General features: G+C 55.0%; 2 protein-coding genes across 2 annotated transcripts; one reads left to right on the forward strand and one right to left on the reverse strand.

Moving 5' to 3' along the window:
* Positions 1-1,338: 1,338 nt before the first annotated feature.
* GGS23DRAFT_334016 (uncharacterized protein) lies at positions 1,339-4,704 on the forward strand. Its single transcript, XM_051512978.1, has 2 exons — positions 1,339-1,376; positions 1,559-4,704. The coding sequence occupies exon 2, from the start codon at positions 1,627-1,629 to the stop codon at positions 4,552-4,554; it is 2,928 nt and encodes a 975-aa protein (XP_051367934.1). The 5' UTR covers positions 1,339-1,376; positions 1,559-1,626; the 3' UTR covers positions 4,555-4,704.
* A 5,426-nt stretch (positions 4,705-10,130) lies between these two features.
* GGS23DRAFT_586822 (uncharacterized protein) lies at positions 10,131-11,071 on the reverse strand. Its single transcript, XM_051517451.1, has one exon. The coding sequence runs from the start codon at positions 10,469-10,471 to the stop codon at positions 10,211-10,213; it is 261 nt and encodes an 86-aa protein (XP_051367935.1). The 5' UTR covers positions 10,472-11,071; the 3' UTR covers positions 10,131-10,210.
* Positions 11,072-15,495: the final 4,424 nt, after the last annotated feature.

The following is a 15,495-nucleotide window of genomic DNA, read 5'->3' on the forward strand; positions in this document are numbered from 1 at the left end:
AAGAGGGACGTGTGGTGCGGATGGATGGATGGGAGGTAGGGATAGGTCTGTGGATTGTTATGGGCGCGGTACGGATGTTTTGTGGATGTTTTGCGGGTGTGATGTTATGAAGTGGACGGGATATGCAGAACGAGGAGGGAAATGGCCTTGATTATGCGGCGTGTCGTGCAGCTGGTTGATTGGCGGGTGTTTTGTTACCAACGACCAGGATCGCGACCAGGTTTTTTCTTTCTTTCTTTCTTTTTAATGAAGTACCCAGGATATGAGAGGTACCTAGATATGCATAAATTCAGGTACCTACAAGGTATGCCAGTACATATCTTAGCCTTGTCAAGCGGGTACTTACTTCTATCTTCATACACTACACTGATACCCTCTGATGTGTACTAGATACCTGCCCATTACTAGGTTACGTAGAGATCAGGTACCTATACCATGCTAGTACGTCAGGTCTAGCGTCCAGGGGGCCAACGGGTACCCAGCCTAGATATGTACCTTCTCTGTATAGCAAATACATTCATTCAGCTAGGAGATGAGCTAAATAGCGAAGACTACCAAGTAGCGCTGTTAGGAATCGAACCTATCCTTCCTTAAGTAACGTACTGATCTCTAGGGAAGGAGGTGCCTTAAGTAGATCTACCTACTTCCTCCCCTCAGCCGTGTAAGTACCTACCTGCCTACGGACTCATAATATATATTAAGTGCCTTAGGTATCTAAGTAGGTAGGTACCTAGTTAGGTACCTACCTATGCACGCGGCAGCTGCACGCCTAAGGCAGGTACGGAGTGCTCCTTGGCAGATCGGGACCCCAACGGAATCGCACCTGCACAGGATTATCTGCTTCCGCCAAACACGGAGCAACACGTTTCGGGTCTTGCCGGTTTCCGTAGCAACATTTCCCCCCTGCCTAAGCCCCGATCTCCCAGCCTCACCAACAGTACAAGCCACAGATGGTGACCACTTGCGAAGCCACCTACTATACGATTACCTAACGATCAAGCCCCCCCCCGTTGTTACATAATCAACTTCAATTAACGCGCTCCAGTCGCGTCGTCGCGACAAAACCCGCGCGCCATGGTACCACGGCGGGCCTTCATCAGCCACATGGGTACAGTACATGCTATTACTACATACATCAGGGACTGTGCCCATTACTACACCACGATACTACGACAACATCCGCTGGACTCCGCTTGTACCTACAGAATTCATTTCCTGGCGGGGAATCCTAACACACCCATCTTCTCATTCCTATCTAGGCTCCTGAACGGGTGCCCGGCGATAACTTCGTCTATCCAATACATCCATACACACACACACTCGCATACACCCTCCGCTCCGTCTACCCACCCGGTAGCCGCCCTGCGACGCAACAGGTATTAAAACCAGCCCCCTCCCCCCTCATTCCCTATCTCCTCCACAACAGTCCCCGTCTTGAAATGGATTCATCAACCCATCATCACCCTGCCAACCCCAGACCCCGCCGGAACCCCGTTAATATTGATATTGACGATGTCCGATGATGGTGTCGATATGACTAATCGTATGGGCTCCTCAGCCTCAGGAATGGGATGCGATTGAAAGACCATTGGACAAACATCGTATTGGATTGCCTTTAAGGAAACCATGGAAGAGGACAGCATCGATATTGAGGCGTGGAGGCGAGTCCGCCTTGCCGACGAGCCCATCTATTGCGCTGCGCCAACACCTGCGAACCCGATCGATATTGTATGTGCCGGGTCCGACGACGAGCTCGATGATTCCGCCAAAGTCTCAAAGAAACTCCGGTACGAAATCCAGGGGCACCGATACTTGGAAGGCAAACCTATACGTATCCATTCTGCCTCCTTGCGCGGCCCCTTCGACAGACCCTCGGGATGGCAGAATCCCTGGCTGCCAAAACAACCCGCCGTCAAGCAATCCTTCCTCAAAGCGGCCCGGCCCCCGGCCAAGTCCCTTACAACGGTCGAGAAAGACCCCCGGAGGAGGTGCTCTAGTCAATTCGCACAACAGGACGAGGCGACGCCGGATACCGGAGATTCAATGCGCTGCCACTTGCCCAGCCCCGGCAGCAACCCCGAGCCCCAGCTGTTCGGCGGGCCTCTAGACGCGGACAAACATGGTCGGATACGGGCTTGGGCCAAGGGAGTGTCGGTAGAAACCCTTAACAGGGATGGCTTTTGGGCTCCCGGCCAGACTGTCGCCCGGGAGCCTGGAGAGCCCAGCAGGAAGCGAACCGCTGACAAGGACTGGCTCAAGACAAAACTGCCAAAACGTTCAAGATTAGAAGGCTTGCAGAGTACCGCCGCGGTATCTACACCCACGCCGATGCCATCGATACAGGTTCCAGTTCAACATTCCGCAGTTTGCGCCGTAATTGGCCAGGTTAAGGAGTCGGGTCCCTCCGCGAAAACGGCCAGTCAAAGCTTCGAGATGACTACCCCCTCTTCCTCTGCCGACCTAAGCGGCCAGGGACGGGTACCACAACAAGAACATGTTGATGCTTTAACGACTTCGAATGACGCCAGCAATCGGTCGCCGGTACACAGCTTGGATCACGAAGAGACACGGCCAGATTCCGAATCAATTAATTGCCCCGAGAATATTTCTTGCGATCTGAATCGCGAGGAGGAAGAAGAGACGAGCTTCGAGAGTCGCCTAGATCAGAGCTTCCATTATCGAGCCCGGCTGCCAAAGCAGACGGCTTCTCGCGCGACAACGGATCCCAAACTTCCCAGCTCGAGCGCCCGTAAGAGACCATCGCAGACTGACACTCCTGAATCCATGCGATATCATGACGTGGTGGGCGTCGCGGCCTCGGCGGTAAAAGACGGGCCTCGATCCCCCCGGCAAACAGTGACGGAGTCGGGTTCTTCTCCAAACAATTCGGCCTGTGAACAGGATATCAGTGCTAGCGCCCGAAGCGGGAGTTGCGCGTCTGTGTTATCAGCGTCGGAGAGATCGTCTGAAGGCCACCAGGATTTGAAAGATGACAAGCCGTACGAATGCGACGGGCCACCGCTAGAAAAGGCCACCACGGTAGCTGAAGCAGAGCCATCTCGGCTCGAAGCACCGTTAGATGAAGAACCTACCCTGGTCGGCGATCTCATGAATATCGACCAGGACGAGCCGCACTACATGGAGGAAACGCCCGCCAGCCATAGAGACAACGTCGCGAAGACAATAGAACCACGTGCGAGGATGGACGACGGGACAAAGCAAGAAGCAGCACAAAGATGTGCGATATCGCCATTGTTACCATTAGAGCAAGATGCCGATCATGTCAGTGACAATTCCCTGGAGACAAAGTCAAAGGTCGAGACCCGAACAGAGACCTTGTTCCCCGATGCTACGAAAGCCCCTGAGGACGATGTCCCAGCCCAGACTGCGCCTTTGCAGTCCCCCCAGCAAGTTGCGCAACAGAGTCCTTCGCTAGTCCCTGAGGCCCGCCCAGAGGCTGCTCCATCAATCGAACATGTCCAGCCAAAGCTGGCTGACAATGCGGCCTCGCCTTGTCCCTCCTCACCCAAGTCCATTCACCCAAGCTCACAAACGCGCAATCACGAAACGACCTCTATCAGGCCCTCTCAGCAGAGCCCTTGGGTCAAAGAGTCAGTGGAACCGACGAGTACACATAAAAGGCCTCAATCGGCCGCGACCGCAGATATCGTCAGTCCCGTCAACATTGCATTGGATACAACACACCCCGAAGAACCCCAGAATCCGTGGGAAACAATCGTAGACACCATGCCTCACCACAACCTCCCAGCTGCCCCCCCCACGCCCGAAGGGCCTCTCCCGTCACCTACGCCAGACGCGGCCGAGCGCGCATCTCGCGCGCACACCCCCGACGAGACCGACGTGCTGATCAGGCGATTCGCCAACTTCCAGACACCCTCCCCGAGGCGTCCGGGAGAGGCACCTCGCTGGCCGACCGGCTCCGCCGATCGCCCCCGCGGCATCCTCTCCCGCAGCGACTCCTCCGGTCAAGAGCCCAGCGCGCGGTCGAGCCGACACGTGTCCTTCGCCCCGCTGCCGGCCGAAGGCGAGTCGTTCTCCCTGTCGGGGACGCACGTGCACACCATCCCGAGGGGCGCGTCGCCTCCGCCCCCGGCGCCGTGCGAGGCCGACGACGACGACGTCGGCGAGCACTTCCAGAACCACTTCCGCAGCGCAAGGCGGCGCTTGAGCGGCGGCGCCCGCGAGCCGCTACCTCGGTTGCGACTACTCCGCAGCGCAGCGCTGGAGCCGGAGCCGGTCTCGGCCGCGAGCCCGGGGATCAGCGCGGTGGCGGACGCCTTCCACGCCGCCGACGCGCACTACGCGTCGTGCGGGGAGCGCGGCGGCGCCGCCCCAGCTAGGGACGCCAACGGTGACGCGGCCGGCCCAGTGCAGTCTCCGTGGCGCAACGAGAGCCAGACGGTGGATGACGTCGCCGACGTCATGGGGAACCTGGGCGACTTCCTCGGCACCTGGGACGTCGAGGCCGAGATGCAGCAAATCGGGCACGAATCGAACAGAGCGGCCCAGAGCCCGTGGGGCCTGGGCCAGTAAGAGAAACACTGAGATGTAAAGGCGAGAGGACGGGGGTGGGGGAGGTAAACGAGAAACGAGATTGGGCTCAAACAAGGAGAGAGGGGAGGGGCGCGAGAAAAAGTCAGCGCTGCTTGATACCCATACGTGCTTCATTTTCGGCTCATTTTCGATACGGTTGGGAGTCTGGACGGGGTCGGGCAGGTACATGAAAAACAGCCATAGTATAGCGCGGCCGGGCCGCTTCCTAGCTTATCTCATCGCTCGTTCCGTGTAGCCATGCGTGAGGAGCGATTTGCTATCCATTATATACGATGGGCTTACACTTTTCTACTCCTATATACGACTAATGCTATTCTGATGCCGTGTCCCTGTGCCCAAAGATTGAGTGCCATCGCCAACCAGGCGTTGATAGCGCCCGCGCTCCCCTCGCGAAGTGTCGAGGCAGCGTTCGTTGATCGTGAATCCAACAGGTGGTAACGAGCCCGGGCGGAGTCTGGGATGTCGAAGGACAAACTGGGACAGATCTCTTTAGTACCTCGATGTGCCCAACGCTCCCACCCACCTATCATCTGTTCGAGTAATATCTATTTTGGACGATAACAGGCTCGTATTCACACCCAAAATGCGACAACGTGGCCAGCTCTAAGAGGTGACACTACACGAGAGCCAGAGTCTCTACACTCACGGGTGCCGTATGTAGAGGTCCCGCCCGAGCTGCTGTGATATAGGAAGGGAGCCGGCATTCGTCCGTGAGTTCGTAGCGTCTGCATGGCGCCACTCCGGGGAAGCGCCGTAAACGCCCCCAAGAGTCTCTCGCCGCCCAAGCGTAGGTGGAGAAGGGATGCGTCCGATAGAATGACCGAAAATAATAAACAACATGTCGACTTGTGGTCCGCCTCTCTTCCACCAGTCAGCGCCTTATCTAACTGCCGCCCCCGCCACAACTGCGGACGATCTCGCGTGCCCCCCGCCTCCCTTTATATGCCGATAGCCACATCACCGCGTCGGGCTTGGCGAGTCGACCTGTCAGTTCAGGCCCGATCGATCGATTGGCGAGTTCTCCATGCATGTAGGTTGGATGCGTATGTATGTATGTACACGGTCCCATAGGCCCTCAAACCCGCAGCATCGTCAACGAGACCCATCGACCCGAAAGGGGTAATTCCTCGATGGGCACTATCCAGTTGCTAGTTGTTACGGAATCAGTGAGGTTGTCAGTTGGTGTTGTGGGATAACTCAGCCAGCCAGACTCGACACGTTCCCTTGGTTCCGAATTATCTGACACCTTCCCGGTGACGCCAGCAAATCTCTCCTTCAGGCCCTTTGCCGCAACAGCTCCCAGCGCTTTCAATGTCCCTGTCGCCATGATCCTCGAGGACGCTGGGCTGCACACCCAATGCTTGCTTCCACTATCCTCAGAGTCTGATAGCCATGAGGGAGTCTAGTCCGGTCTGCGCCAGTGTCATTGACGTGTCGAGGTCCTCCTCGGCCTTAAGCATGAGACCGAAGACTTGAACGCCGATTTTGTGCGCCAGGTATTCCACCGTCTGCGCCCCGTCCAACGGCTCGGCCTTTTTAGCCAGCTACCTGGGCTAGAAAAGCAGTCAAATCGTTGGGGGCCTCTTTCTTGTTGGTGTGTTTCTTCGCGGGCATTGTGATAGAACCCCATCCCCCGATCCCGCCGCCAGTTCGTGCGCGCGGTGGGGTCCTATAGATCATCTTCGGAATGCAGAGACCCATGACTATCTAGCCAGCACTAGACCAAGGATCCTAGCGATACCCGTCATCCAGGCCACTTTCATACAAGGGCGTGATGTGACGATCGCGAGGTCCAGGAGGTCCAGGAGATTTGGTTCGTGCAAGAATAGATGCCCTATGCCTTCATATTCTTCATGGCGAACATGCTGTCAGCGACAAAGCCAACACCTTCAATTAGGCAGATGATGATCACCGTTGCTAGGAGCGACTGAGACCTCCTATACTAGAAGACGGCTTCCAAAAACGCATTCGAAGCGCTAGGTATATTCTCAGTGGTAGAAGCAGCAATATCGCGAAGCACTTGGAACTTGCGTCCGTAACTGACGCCAACCTGACCCATAGCCCGATACCATCTCGATTCTGGGACGTTCCTGTTAGTTCATCCATCGAAATTCTGGGGGGTAGATATTGAAACTCTGTGACCGCCTTGATCTGTCCTTCGCAGTGCCCGGTCCACGCAGAACCACTGTAAGACATGGCACGAAATTGAAACCAACTTGGGCGAATGACATTGTCCTAGGAGTAACGAGGAAGATCTGCCAGTGCCTTTCCTGGCTGGAAGATGGATTGCTAGTTCACAGACATCCCGTTCCGGTAGAGTTATCCCAGTGCCGAAGTCAACACGTGTGAACAATTTGCCCCGCGAATTCTTGTGGGTATCATTATATAGCGGAATTCGCTGCCCAGCTCGGATAATATCTGGAGGAGCGGTCCTAAGAGCGCCGAACGAGGGACGATCTCCGAGAACAGGCATCTTTGATGCTGCTTCATTATCTGCTGGACGGTGGTATTAAAGCGCATGCGTGATGTTAGGTTAGTAATCCAGTAATCTGGGCTAGGATCGTTGCTATTGGAAATACCCTCCTCGTTGATGGAGGAGAAGAATGGTATTACCTTAGTAAGCTGCCCTCCATAGTGTTGATTTCCAGATCTCTCCTCTAACAGCGCTCGATACTCAACACCAAACTATTCTATATGGCCTGGAAGGCAGAAGTCTTCAGCATATGTTATGTTCTAGACAATAGAAGATGACGTATCCATCCGTGTTTTCCTTTGCCCAGCCGGCCCTCGTCCATTCCTCCTTCATGGAAGCCCAGATACTTACTGTTGTGGTGAGGCCATATCTACATTCAGTCTCCTCGTGGGAATTCCAGGCATGTTGACATTTATCGATTCGAAGAGTTGCTTTAGGCGCTCTCATACTGCCAGAAAGTATAACGCTACTGTGACTGTTATCACAAGCGCGTATACATCATCGGCTATTTGTATTAGGTATCACGCCCAACCCTCCACACTCTAGAACTACCTAAGCTACAGGTTACTTAGGCCTAGTATCCCGTACATAGTCGGCCTCTGTCCCCTTCATGGGTGTTCCCGTAAGCGGTTTGGCGGTGGACGAGCACCGCCAGTGGATTATAGCTAGTCTTGGATACACACGCACCATATCCCGATAGATTTCCATATCCCCGTCACCAAGCCATCTCCGAGGAAAGGCTTGGCGGGAAACCCCCCGCTAGAGCCGGTTAACCCTATAGGGCGGCAGCCCGCTGTCTTAGAGACCTCCGACCGGCGGTGTGGGCGTGGCACGTATCCGCCACCTCGCCCCTTTTGAGCCAGAACTGTCCCGGGTAGGTCACGTTGAGTACCGGGCCCTCGGCCGCCTGCTTAGCGAGGTTGCCCGTGAGCTTAGGTCCGCGGGGCCCCGGCAGGGAAACAGGTGCCTCCGCCTTCGTACAGAGGCTGGTCTTTGATGTAGATCTTAGCGCCGGGCGCGGCGTTCTGACGGGCGTTGCTGATGAGCTGCTTAACTTCCGCCGGTGCCGTATGGTCCCCACATACGGGTTCCGCCCACCGCCACGTAGCCCGGGTGATGTTCTCCGCCATGGAACATCTAATGAAGCCGATAGTGCGTGTCTAGGCCGCGCCAGTGGCGACCAGAGAAAGCAATGACAGAACTATAGAACGCATTTTGTCCTCAAGTCTGAGCGTACGGTGCCGGTTGCGGTTCGGATTCCTCGTCGAGCCGTAAGAACTGTAGTCTACCTTTTACAAACCCAGAGTCCCACAAGGAAATAGTCAGTATTTGCCGTCTGAAGAGACTAGAATCCTATCGGGATTGTAACCTTACACCTCGCCTAGAAGCCGACTTCAGCAACCGACGCAGCCGCCTTCTCTCTATTCAAGTCAGAGCGCCCCTCCCGTATTATATGAAGCACTCCATCCCTTATAGCCCAGATAGCGATGGATGATACGAATAATCAGCCAGATGTTGCTAACGATTTGTTTTCGGCGAGTTGGCTATGTTTTGGGGCGCCTTGGCCCCCTGTTAAGATACAGAAAGCAGAGAACTAGCATCCATTGTGTGTTTAGCTGTGCTATCCATAATTGTATTCGTCAGCCTAGCCCTAACTCAGTTATTAATAATATTTTAGGCGCCGTCAGTCTCTTATTCTAGGCACTGGGAGGCTGCCACGATATTCCACGCTTCAACATAACGCGATCCTCAACTCTGCCCGGCTGACCAGGTCTCGGCGGCCGGATCGTGAGGCCGGCAACCCTCTACTCTTACCGGCATTACATACGGCAATCGACACCGCCACCGGCCTTCCATTCCGGGAGAGAACAAGGTAGGATTACTATTTAGCAACCCAGATGGCTCTCGGACTCAGGTTCCGGATGGTATGTGGCGCAGGCAGTCACATTAGCCGGGTGATGTCCTGCCGCGACCTGCGCCAGAGAGGCTATAGGTGTTTAAGCACGTTTGCTATAGTTCCCATCTATATTCTGGTCCTATGACGATCCTAAATACGAAGAAGAAGAAGAATGGGAAAGTAGAAGGCCAAAAAAGCAACAAAGAACAATATGTTCTGGCCTCGGCAAGACACCTTTTCGCATAGGAGTCATCATCCCACGAAACTAACTGCCCCTAACCATAGAAGCGAGGCACCTGCAGAGTGGTTCTTACTGCGCTTCAACTAGGGGTATGTAGGGCTAATTGCTCTGCGATATCTAAAAAGGAAATAGGGGGAGGGAGTTGCTCTCGGATATGCAGATTCGACGCGGCATTATCTTCTAAAAACGGTGGGCTAGCGAGGGGGGAGACGCAGAAGGACGGAGAGACGCTCAGAGGAGTGAAACCTTTAGTATTACTGTCGCCACTCTAATCGGTTGGCCTTTGGCTTAGGTTTCAGTACCGGACCACCGCCTGAGCCGAGACAAGACAGGCTCGCAATGGCTTTCGCCGGGCTAGAACTGCAGGGAATAAATTCCACGGGTTGACCCCAATATACGATTCCATCCGTATAGCTACGAGGCCATGATACCTGATGCGTACCCACGCCAACCAGGAGAAAAGGGGGTGCGGCCCGGGTGTTTTCTTACGTGAACAGACAGCAAGTACAGCTGCGCTCCGCCATCACAACCCCACTGCAGTATATTCTAAAGCATTCTGAATTCTTATCTACTCCCGTTTTCACGTTAAGGAACAGAACGGCTAATTATATGAGCCCGTGTATAGAATGTGAGTTAATCCCTAGCATGAGACGCTGGGTACCCTTTATACCGAAGTAATATTGAACCAACGCGGAATTTAAGGGAGCGGATAGGTGTAGAGAAAGTTACACTGGCTGGGATGTATTATCTTGTAGCGATATGATCCCCATGACCCCAGTGTGTAGTAATAATTCGAAGACTTCGGCTTGGCCCAACCCGGTTCGGTTCAGTTCGGTCCTCCGTCCAGTCCGCATAATACTTCCTACCTGGCCGCCCCGGCTTATTAAGGACACAGCATGAAGGCAGAGAACTGCTAAAAAAATATCTTGAGTTTCTAGCTCTCTCTCGCTAGCGCCCATTAAGCACCACGACTTTGGTAACCTAGCCACGGCTGGCTGACTAACGGTAAAGCAGCTTGTTTAACCTAGAAGCCGGTTCGTCCATCAGCTTTTCGATGAGCTAGCTCTCTTAGACACGCATATTCAACTACTAAGCGGGACAATGGGCAGATCTTGATGGAGGCTATGCGCGGGCTATGGAGGACTAAAGTGAAGTGATGGGGCTGACAAAACCGGCACAGCCGACACCGACAGAGCCTGTAGTCAGAGGACGGCCATGCATACACCCTTCCCAGAGGATTGCCGACTATGTACCCATATAATACCAGCGCCAGTCGTGGGGCCATCGCCCCCAGCTACCCTCCTATTCAACTTCCCGGGAGCTGGAGAAGTCAGGACTGACTTGAGGAAGCAATATATCTGAGCCTGTCTCCCCCCACCCTTCATTCGTCTAGCCCGCCATTCTACTCCTTCCGGCTCACTCTCACCGAAACGGGGGCCTCCCTTTCACTCGCGTTAGGAGGGTGACAACGATAGAACATCCCCAAGAGATTATACCTATGTTAGCTTTCTTGGAGTCCTTCCCGACAGGCGAAGGAAGGATGACGACTGGCCGGGATGGCTGCGGATACACCCGCGCAACTACCGGAGAGGGGAGTGAAGATATAGACTTCTGCATCCCATCAACGCGGGAGAGGGGATTACCAACTAACTATAACCTCGTGGCCTGGATAGACTTACGGTACAGAGAAGGGGGATTCATGGTGGCCAAATAGAAAGTCGCGAGATAGCCCCTGCGAGTAGAAACCCGCCTTCGGCCGCAGGCTGTTCAAGGCGAGGTTGTAGAGGGCAAACCCCCACGACTGCATGCATGCCGCCTCGGTAATGTAGGTAATATTATAAAGGGGTCGAACAAAACAAAGCACGACCCAATCCGACAGTCTGGTATTAATAACAGTCTGCCCGCCTGTCTGCCTGCTTACCTGCACAGCTATTGGCAATAAATAAGAAACGGTAATACCATCACATGTCAGCTCCAAACAGTGCAGGGCCAATCAAGGAGACCATTGCGAATGAAGCCTCGTTACGCGGTCTAGCAAATAGTGAAGAGCGTCAGCGACGCCCTACATACATACGGAGTTATTCCTGGATGCTGTGCTCACGGCACGCAGGTAGTCGGTTTGCAAACGGATAGATCTGTATATTCCCTGTCAGCCGGTAACCGCCTGCACACACCGGGTCCGTTGCACCGCATCCGGCTCGTGGGGGTGCGAGCGTTCCCGCCGCTGGCCTAGATCTCCCTGACACGCAGGGGGGCCGATTCCTTGCGTGGTTCCTTCAACCCGTCGGGCAAGCTTATCAGTACCGAACAACATGCAAGAGGCGCAACCGGCACATGTGAGAATTGCAATCTCGTGGTAGCGGCGAGGGCACGATAGGATGGATTATGTACTACGACAGACCACATCGTCTGCTCGAGGGGGTAATCAGAGGGGGAGGAGTGCGAAGGGGAGGAGGGATACGTTTGCGGCGTGGTCGGCGCGATTAGCACGGCTCGGGCTCAAACCTACACGCATTAGCATCGTTGCAGGTGAGTAGCACCTACGTGGTGTGCCTGAACACGAAGATATCCATCTCCGGCCGTCCTAATAAAGTTGATCGCTTACACGTGGCGGCGGCCATCGCTAGTTCCGGGCTTAGCTGGGAGACAAGTTGCGCATCCTACTAGGACTAGGCAAGCCCTACGGAAGATGGGGAGGGTCTGATCGGCGCGGCGCTTCCTCGTTAAGGGTCGTCCGTAGAGGGCTGGTGAATTGGCGGCGGGATGGTTCCTCCACTCGTCGACGGTGGTAGGCTGGCGATCCTGTGGGATTGCCGTGTGCGGCAGGGCGTGCTGCGTGCAAGCAGCGGTGAGAAGTCGAATGGAGCGATAACGCAATATAGGATACCGCGTTTCCCCATGTCTAGATCTTGGGATCAGCCGCCCGAGTTGGATTCCGAGACTGGGGGGGGGGGGGGAGGGCTCTGAAACAGGCAGGCAGTTGTCGGTGGCCTCCATATCATTCGCCTTTCCCCCAGGTTCCAGGCCTCTCGACCATGCACCCTCCTCTCGTGCGGGGGGGGAAGAGGGGGGCCATTTTGTGAAAGCTGATCTGCATTTCACAATTCCACGGCAGACCTCAGTCAGCTTAGGCAGATTGACCGGACTGTACGCCACGAAGACGCATGTCTCGACGGTGCAACCCGCTAGCATCTGCACTCATTCATCCAGCCATCCAGCCATCCAGCCATCCCGACTTTCCTCCCTCCCATCCCCTACTCGTGGGCGGCACGTCCGCCCGGGCCTTCAACGACGACTCCGTCTATAGTTGGGGAAACATATACTGCTACGAGCAGACGCCTGCTCTGTCATAAGTTGGCTAGGACAATCGAAGCCGGGCCAGATGGGAAATCAGCAATACGGCGTCCGTTAAGGTGCAATGACGTAGAAATGGGGTGATGGGAGGGAGATATAGGGGCAGCCAAGGAACATCGTCGAAGCTTTACTCCGTCCCCGGGTCCAGCCTAGAGACATTCCTCCCTCTTAGCGTCCAGCGCGATATTTGAACGGCGGTGCCCCCCGCAGCCGTCTGTCGCCACTGGACGAGTTCGAGAGAGTACTCATAGTCCGAAGGAAATTTGCCTAAGATCAGCCCAGCTGCAACCGAGCCGTCCCACCCCGCCTCCGCGTGTAGCAAGATGGCCTACATATCGCCATCGTCCCACCTCGCACAGCACTTTTAGCCCGTGTATCCGGCGTCATCTATATACTGGCCCGGGACCAACTGGCTGGGCGGGTGGCAATTCCCAAGCAGGTACCTACGAGCGGATGGCACAATAGCGATTCCCAAACAGCCCGCGTAGCGTGCAGCGTGGCGAGCGTGTCACGGCCCGGACGAAGCATTTCGTGTGCGCCGTCGTCGCCATAGGGAGGGAAGAGCGGGGTGGGGGGGAACGCCAATCGCAGGGAATAGGTAGACGGCCAGAGTTGATCGATCCGGGCCACTTCTCCCTGGCCTAATTTCCAGCCAGGACTACCAGCCGGACAGAGACGGGTCCGTACGGACACGAGGAGGATCCCCTAACCCCGTTTCGCCGGCTGGACCTAGCTAGACGCTTTGGGTACTCATAGTCAATCGCTAACGTCGCTGCGGCACATGGAGACGTCGCGCCCGCCGGCTAATAGGCAGAGTTGGGGCGGGCCATGCTACGGTGGTTGACCGGTCTAGAAATGTCGGCGGACGAAAAGGGAATGGGCCACACCGTAGTCATGCTCTAAAGAAGAAACGAAGACGATATGTCAGCTTCGAGGTGGTTACAGGGGCCGCCGTCGGGTGATCTTGGTCAATCATGGATGAGGGGAAAAGGGTCCAGAACAGCATTGCGACACCACCAAGACGGGGGGGATCCGGTGTTGCTTGACCCTGGGAGAGAGAGGAAATCCGGGCATGAAGCAAAAAGGGGGAGAAACTGGGGGAGGCAGAGAAACGGCTAGGCTCCGAGCGGCTTAGCGCCGACACGGATGGGATTCAAGGCATTGGCAGAGCACGTTCGAAATTGTGGATTCCCGTTCTCGAAGCTCGCCCTTCTTGCAGGCCACGACTTCCGCCATGTTTTACCTGCATGTGTACATACCTCGCATACGTATGTGCTACGTAAGGTATGTGTGTGCGAGGTGGGCAAGCAGCTTCCTCTTGCGGCGGGTCGAGGTAACGGTATACATGGGTATCGAGGTACCTGGGCGTACATACCTACGTACTGCGGTACATAGTAATAGTCCCTACACTATAGGCCTATTGGTGCCTCCTAACTGCCATTAGTATTGTTACTATTACTGTGTAGCACGTAGGTAGGTAGGTACCTAGGTAGGTAGGTACCTAGGTAGGAGGTATGTAGGTAGGTAAGCGACCTACTACGCCCGCCTCAGGTTAGGTAGGTACCTACCTAAGGCGTCTAGTGGCTTCGTTAGGCAGGCTAACGAATGGGTTCATAGGGGATGGCTGCTTTCTGCCTTTAATTACCGTCCTCTGGCCGGAATCCTGATTGGATTTACCACTGCCGGCTGGATAAGCCGGACTACCTAGAAAACGAATAGTCCAAGATATGGAGATGCCTACCCCTGAGGTTGGGAGGTTATACTGAGTACCTACCTATATCTCATTAGTATGCCGACTCGCAGGTGCCTGGTACTCACTCCTCCCTACCTCGGGTACCGTATGTAGGTCTCTCTCCCAGGTACCTAGATACAGATGTACACACACCTGCGTGCAGGTACCCAGGTAGATACGTAGAAGGCAAGATTCAAAAGGGGAGCGCCTCGTCTGTCTCACCTCGCCTGTCTCACCTCATCTCCGGGACATGTTCGTCGGGCTGCAAAACCCATTTGTCCCCTTTCCTAGCTCGGATTGCGATCGCAGCATAAGGCATATACATATGTACATGCTCGCGGGCACCTCCTCCCTTCATCCCGGGCTATGACGTATACGTGATGCGCCCGCCTTCGGGACCGCCTTTAGTGGGTACCTGTGCTCTGGGAAGGCGTGAGGTCCCGCCAGCGTCGCCCAGTCTTCTCACACGTACCACACAGACGTAGGCCGGTACCTATCTGGTGTACCTGACGCATACGTCCATATATGGAAGATACCTAGGTAGGTACCTCCTAGGTATCTACCCCTAGTATACGCGCCACAACCCTTCTAGGGGGGGGGCTTTCTTTCTTAGATACGGTACCCAAACACGCCATACATCTATGCGCGCTATATTGGTCATCTCAGTAGGGGGATGGTACCTTAGGGACCTCCTTGCGGTTACTGGCCTCGCCCTGAGGTAGCAGTTGAATGATGTCTGCTTACCTCAGGCGGCCGCCTCATGCTGTGTAATTACGACCTATTTCTAGGCCATGCACTATGACAAAAAAGTTTCACCGAGTCGTCAAATCCAAGGGTCCTCCCTCCTCTCCTTTCTCCCCTAATCTTCCGCCATTTCGTCATCGAGGCTGGAACCCTTTATTTTTTATTCCCACCATTTCCCTGTCCGTGGGATTACCTATATGTACCCTCTTCTTTTTTTCCCTTTGCTTCCTTGTTCTCGTCCATCGACCACGACCAGGATAACACAGCAACACCAGACTGGAACCAGGGGGCCGATTAAAAACAAAATACACGTACTGCGTCCGTGACACCCTCTCTCTGCCCTCCCTTCACTTTCCCAGAGGAACGAGAAGAGCAGAAAGAAAGAAGAAAGAAGCCACACTACCGCTACGAGGTCGGTCGGGGCTATCTCCAGAATTTCCTCACTACTGCGCTGCTGGCCCGGGATTAGAAGGCGGAGA

This window comes from Durotheca rogersii, assembly GCF_024521655.1.
Source record: "Durotheca rogersii strain YMJ 92031201 chromosome Unknown GGS23scaffold_35, whole genome shotgun sequence".
Taxonomy (NCBI): domain Eukaryota; kingdom Fungi; phylum Ascomycota; class Sordariomycetes; order Xylariales; family Xylariaceae; genus Durotheca; species Durotheca rogersii.

Bases quoted from the DNA above. Each gene is read 5' to 3' on its own strand.
- GGS23DRAFT_334016 (XM_051512978.1), top strand. From the start codon at position 1,627: ATGGAAGAGGACAGCATCGATATTGAGGCGTGGAGGCGAGTCCGCCTT.
- GGS23DRAFT_586822 (XM_051517451.1), bottom strand. From the start codon at position 10,471: ATGGCCCCACGACTGGCGCTGGTATTATATGGGTACATAGTCGGCAAT.